At 39.4% G+C, this 6946-nt stretch overlaps 1 protein-coding gene across 2 annotated transcripts in view; it reads right to left on the bottom strand.

Annotated features, from left to right (window-relative positions):
• Nucleotides 1–6946, bottom strand: part of stac (SH3 and cysteine rich domain) — a 31277-nt gene that overhangs the window by 18443 nt on the left and 5888 nt on the right. For both annotated transcript variants that reach the window (XM_035674750.1, XM_035674751.1), the window contains one exon: nt 1160–1293. In XM_035674750.1, the coding sequence (XP_035530643.1) occupies nt 1160–1293 (134 nt within the window). The remainder of the gene's footprint in view (nt 1–1159; nt 1294–6946) is intronic.

The following is a 6946-nucleotide window of genomic DNA, read 5'->3' as shown; positions in this document are numbered from 1 at the left end:
TGCCTGCTGCGCTGTAAGCCCCACCACCACCCCAGCATCCACCTGTAGGCTCCGACTTACTGCTTAATAAACATTCCAAACGTGAGTTGGCTTACTGAATTATGGATCCCATTCAGAGCTCATTAGCAGAAAAACAAATTTTTTAAAACAAGACAGGGAAGTAAATTGCTGAAATGAAAGCTTCTTATGGATTTGTTGCCAAACAAAACTGCACAGATGCATTTCATAGACTTCAGATAATTATATAAAATTACAGGAAAATCGGAATGATATTACATAAACCTTTTATTCTCAGCTTTGACCAAGGTTTTTCAGTCAGGTTTTTTTTAAAAAGGTTAATAAGCCTAAAAGTTTGAAGAATTTCCTCAATTTTAAAGGGTTCAGTATGCTTTATATAATTTCTAAATGCAAAAGTGTTTATAGCTGTCTTAAACCCCAGAAAGTTACATGAAAACATAAACAGGCTGCTGGCAATAGCAGCGTATTGGGGCCAGAGTATTATTTATTCAGTATAATTATCACTGATCAATATTTCCAACTTTCAAATTTTTGTGATACTGAAAAGTTTTCACGTTCTCATTGCCTCTGCTACTGATAAAATAGTTGAAATTTGAATAATTAATGATATTATTTTACACCCCCTAATTTCACACGTGACCAAAGCTTGACTAACATATTAAAAAAGGGACATCCGGTCTGAGACTGTGAAATGCCAAACACATCATAAAACTGTTACGTGTGACATCTTCAATATTGGTCATGAAGCAGCCTCAGGGTGATCGTATTGATCCTGATTTAATGGTTTATGCTGATGGCAGCACAGCAGAACTTGACAGCAATGAGGAGGGGTCAGAATTTTTGCATTACTATTATCTAACACACAGACAGACAGAGTGATGATATAACGATGATGAGGGCGATGACGAGGATGCATGGTGGTCACAGATGTACCAGCACACTCACACATTGAGTGTGATTTCTGAATAAGCACATTCTGGTGGGAAACGGTCACAAAGCCAACTCTAATATGTCTGTTTTGGTTGCTAATGACATCAGTAATTATATTCCTGAAGCACAGAATCTCCCAAACTGTGGACAGCAAAGAGACAAATGCGCGGTCTATATCATGTCTTGTATTATTCTGTGTCATGCATCTTACCAGTTTGCCCATGCAGCGCTGCTGTCCCACTCCATTCTCACATTTGTGGTGAAGGCTCATTTTGCAGGCTTTGCAGCGGAGCCCGTGCTTTGCCGTGTTTCCCGCCAAGAACACCACATGCTTGGCTGTTGTACCTGATACACACATGGAAAAGAGGCAACAGGTTCAGATCGATCATGTCAGGAAACTGACGGCGTGAGTGGTGCTCCTAAGTGAACAGCAGATCACAGACAAAAAGGCAGAGGTAATGGAAAATATTGTTCAGAACGCCGTCTCATTCATTTATTCATTGTCTTTACACACTTATTCCTAGCCAGAGTTTCTGGAGTCTGTCCCAGCATGCACTGGGAAAAACCTGTGAAGTGACATGTGGAACATTTTAACAGGGACAACATTTAGCAAATTCAACACATGATGTGCACTTCTGCAAAACCATTTTAACCAAACTGACTGTAACTGAGCCAGTGCTATCTCCACCATGTGGAACCATTTCAAACTGCTGCCTGTGCGCAGCTCACCCTCACTTTTTAACAAGTGACTCACAGTTGCTGGAAGAGATGACAATTAATCTGTCTTATTTGTGAACCAAAGTTACGCAACATTGCAACTGGAAACATTCAGCGTGTGTGCGTGCATTTGTGCATAGAGGTGTTTGAGAGAGTAACAAATGAATATGGACAGAGTGATAGATGATGCAAAAATGAGAAAGATAGTCTTGTTCAGGGCCGAGACGTGAGATTGTGTAAAGAAAGGTAGAGAGGCAGAGACTTAAGCCACATGGCAACAACAACAGATTGTATCATTGCAGCTCAGTCTTTAATGAAGATCACTGTGTGTGTGTTTGTATGACGGACAGCAGTAAAATAACAGGGCAAGAGATGAATGGGCAGGTATGCATGAATGTGCAGTAAGTGAGTAATACTGGCATGTTTGTGGAGTGCAAGAGGAGTGTAATATCATGTAAGTTCACAAGTGAACTCATACACTAATTGATAATCAACAATTCACTAGAGACTAACAGGCAAATAGCTCAAGCTGCCCTATTCATAAAAGTTCAGGTTTAAAAGCTTTTTGCTTTTATTTAACATTTGACTATGGCCACTGCAGCCTTGGTACCAGGGTTGTTTTTTTTTAAAAGATTTAAAAGATCCTGATATTACCGTCTACACCTTGAAGCATCACTGACCATATTCCAAAAAAATGGTTCATATAGCATTTCATAAGCCCCAGCATCCACCTGTGGAGTCTGAGCCTCGGGGAGTAAGCTATCATCTCTCCCCAGTCTCTGCTCTGCAAGTCTCTCCAAGTGTATGCTTGGAGGGAGTGACGTGGCCAGAATTCAAACATCAAATATTAACTAAATATTCTGCATGAAAACAATTGAATTTGGCACCACTTGCAGCCAGCAGTGTTGTATCATTGACAACAGCCACTTCACATTAACAAGAAAGGACAATGTCCCAGTAGTTGTAGTCTGGCAGCTGTGCACTTCTGGCTCTTTATTGATTAATCAATGAGCACGTGCCCCGCTCTGGCCCACACTCTGTATGTGGACTAAGTATGGACATGCAAAGGATTCATTGATGTACTTCAGTGGGCGTTGGAAGTGCAGGGAGAATACAGTTTCACCGTGGTTTCATCTCCGAAAGACTGGCAAGTTTTGTTCATGGTTGCCAAGTTATGTATAGTTTTTTTTTTGTGCATTGTAAATGAGCAGTGTGGCAAGTAAATAATGTCATAATTTCAGTCTAGATTATCCTAAAAAATGCAGCATATTCAGATTGATGGGCAGGGTGAAGAGGTTCAATGAGCAGAAGTAACACTGTACTGTAAATGTGAAACCAAGCAGAACACCTGATCCCCGAACAAGACAGCAAACACAGGACACAGTGTACTTCAGGTACAAAGCCCCTCATGTGTAATTTACTCAGCCAACAGGAGAAAAAAAAAATCTCTGCTTGCTCTTCACATGCTGTAATGTGAACTGGTGTCACGGCTACCTGGAGCTGGGCAGCAGTGACTGGCAATTGAAACTCAGTAATAGGTGGAAAACTGGATCTGTTTTCCCCATTTAAAGCTCTTGTGTTGCGTGGCTGAGCCCGACTGACACAGAGCTGGAGCTGGAGTTAGTTAACCTGAGACGAAAACCGAGAGAAATGTGATCCCGGGCCTGAACCCTCATCGGTCAGCCACAGATCAACAAAACAACATTGGCAGGAGAGGCAGTGAGCACAACTCGCATCAATTTCTAGGTCACTCTAAATCAGGTCAACTAATGATGTTGTTTAACGAACACTTAGAGTTTCAATCTCCTCCAGGTCAGCAAACTATTTCTCTGCAGTATGTTTAAAACAGTCTGACTCAAGCTCTTGTCCCTCTCTCCGAAATGCGCAGGAGCAGGAAGCAAATGTCAAGCTGTTGTTGATTGGCTTGTTTGAGCGGACTCATTCCAATACGGGGGAATAATGAGCCGCTTCCACGGTAACTCGTAACAGCTAAAAGGGGAACAAACCACTGTCGTCTTCCTTTAGTAATGGCTGGGTAATGTTAGTGTGTGTGTGCGTTTGGGTGCTTTTTCTTCTGGTCCAGCTGTGGGGAAAGTGAGTGACAGTGGTGCTCTCTCTGGCATTTGCTCTTTTTTGGCTAGTCTGCCTTTAAAGCCCATTATTCATATACACTACAGTAAAGGACAAGACTCCTGCCAGATCTTGCCTCTTATTTTTTCCCACACAATCTTTCTCCCTCAATTTACCACTCTTCTTCCCTGCAGTGTCTCTCTCACGCTGCGCACTCTCCTTACAATAGCCTCGCATTGATCCTTTAAGCCGCCGTTCTTACTTCACGCCTCCTGATTTCCTGTGCCAATAACCTTCCTCGTGACAATAACTCCTCCTTCTCCTTCTTCTCAAGCTCCTCCAAAACACTGACCTGAGAAGCATTCTTTGGTTTATAGAGTTTAATTAGCTTCTCCCACGGCCATTTGATTTTTTTTGCCAGTGAAAAACCAATTTCCCCATCTGGAGAATTAAGGAAATAAGGCTTTAAGTGTTTGATTTGTGTTATAAGTGGAGTATTGCTTTTTTTGATGTATCCATCTGTGATACCAAGTCTTAGAGATGTAACATTAACTGTTTTTAGAAATTAAATTCACTTGAGGGCAATGAGGAGTGTCACGCAGCCTGCAGAGATGGTCCAACAATTTCCAGTTCTCTGTTAAATGGTACAATATGTGTATGTTTTATTGTCAGTGTAGATTTTAAATAAAATTTTTCTTAAAACAGGACAAATCTGAACTAGACAAGCGTCTACAGACATGCTACCGTTTCTGTGATGCTGTTCTTTCCTTGCATTGTCACGATGACTACAAGCGGATGTTTTGCAAATATAATGTTTACCATCTAGTATTTAAGCGTGCTAACATGTGCTAATTAGCAATAAACACAAAGGACAGCTCAAGCTGATTATATTTTGAGACGATGACAGCGCCACATAAAATAAAAAATAAAATAAAAGTCAGGTATTCACCAAAGTTAAGAGTTTGACTACATTATATGGATTGCTGAGCTGATTGTTAGGTCAGTCAGGTTATCTAATTTCCTGACAATCCATCCAATACTTGTTGAGATATTTCAGTCTGGACCACAGTGGCGTACTGACAGACACACCAACTTTGCCATCACTAAATGCCGCTAGCATGAGTAAAAATAGATACCTGTGGCTTGCGTCAAGGTTTAAACTCCAATATGTCAGTACATCTCCAAAAATGGCACTTTCTTTAAATTTTCATGAACTGACTTTTTTTCATTTGACATTTCCCTCGCTGGCGCCCATGCAGTCTGACATTTTATAATGCATTTATTTGGTGGAATACTGGTGTGAGAGACATTTTCAAGACATGGCAGACAGTGTCAGATGCCAACTGTAACTCTAAAATGGATACATGCAGTATCAGTGGAGGTGCAAGGTCATCACCATACATGGCTGGTATATCTTATGTGACAGAATGAGAGAAAACACTACTGCTGCCCGGTAGAATACACCTCTTACACAGTGAGAGTGCGTGTGCAAGACGTTTGTGCATCATGTCTACGTGTTAATGGAGTAGTAGCAAAGCCTCGGCCTACTATCCAACCCTGACCTCTGACCCACAGATTAATTTCTCTTTGAGGGCAACCAAACCTGTCATGTTCGTCTCAGGGATTTTATAGCTCAGATTAGTGCATTTCGATCAAGTCAGATTACTGTCTCATTCGTGGTTAAAATCAACTCATCTTATTAATTAATCCAGGACTTTGGATGCCTTGATTTGAGGCGTTTGAGGGATCTTGAAAGTAAAGTACTGTCTAACCCCTGGAGGTTGTTAAAGGATATCAGCGATTAATGACTGACAGTGATATTTTGTAGTGGTATCTTAAATTTCAGAGTTTGCCATCTGCATATATCCTTCATATAGTATGTATGTATTTACTGTCTAAAGTCTAAATCTAATCCTTCAAACTCTTTGTGTGGAATGTGTTACGTAAATTCACAACCTAAAAGCTGTGAATATTATTTTTTTTCAAGCCTTCCCTGTAAATTATATTTCACCCTCTGCCAGACACAAATAACCCTCCTATTCACTCATGTAGAAATTCATTTAATAAGCCATTTGCAGCAAGGACCTGCAATCAATAACTCAGCATTAGCAAACTGATTTTTTATGTACCAGTGAAAGTAATTCACTGATAGCCTCCCAACAAGGACACTTGCTTTTATGAACAAAGAGCTGCACTCTAAACAGAGAATAAGAAAAAACACGGGTGTAATATAAGAAGTGAAAGTAACCTTGGAATAAATAAAGGTAAATGTGGTTGAAACACACTGAATACACTTCTTTGTTACTCTTGACTTCTTAACATCTTCTTAAAGGCTCTGCCCACCATCCACTGGTTTGTTCCTTGTGTCAAATCAAAGTCAAACAGATGAAGCGCTGACTTGTTGTTTGATGATTGAACAGAAATTCTTGTTGCATTACAATTGATGAATTAAACACAGCGTATGAGCTGTTCTCTTTTATACAAGTGAACACAAATGACAAATGACAAATGAAGGCCTACAGAAAAATGGTAATATGTTTATTGCTCTATTAAATATTTACTATTCTACTGGAGTTTTGTTCTACTTTCATCTAGTAAACCCTAATGAATGAGTCAGCACTATAATATAATGCAGCCTTTTTATTATGGATGACACATTTAATTTGTACAGGCTTTTATATAATAAAGGATCCTCTTTTAGGAAGAAGGTGGGTGTTTAATATTTCCAGGCTGCCTTCTGCAATATTAACATATTGGTATTAATGTATATATACCTACATATATATTGTGTAGGGCGGATCATAAATACATAGGGATTTAAACTCCTCTCTTAAATTTCTTCAGATTGATTATAGGAGTTAAATTAGTGTTTATTTCATTTGATCCATTTAAAAATAACCATTTCCTTTCCATATCTGATTACATACTATATTCTATTAGTATTAAATGGTATTTCTATCATGTCGGGCAATACGGACAATTGGAAATATGGAAAGTTACAAATGCATTATAAAGCATTTTTCACTGCACAGAACCGTATCCATATTTATTAATTTTCTAAAACACTTGTAAATAATTACTGCCCTATTTTAACTTCAATTATTTGTAGCAATTTCTAATGAATGGCCATTAGGATTTAATAATCACGGCATGCTTGTTCAATCAGTATGAGTCCCCTCTACCACCGATATGTCTGTCTCTCTCTCTCTCT

Source organism: Morone saxatilis, unplaced genomic scaffold (assembly GCF_004916995.1).
Source record: "Morone saxatilis isolate NCDOM2014 unplaced genomic scaffold, NCSU_SB_2.0 Contig3, whole genome shotgun sequence".
NCBI classification, from domain to species: Eukaryota; Metazoa; Chordata; class Actinopteri; family Moronidae; genus Morone; species Morone saxatilis.
Note: the sequence above shows the minus strand (reverse complement) of the source record. Positions and strands in the feature narration are given on the sequence as shown.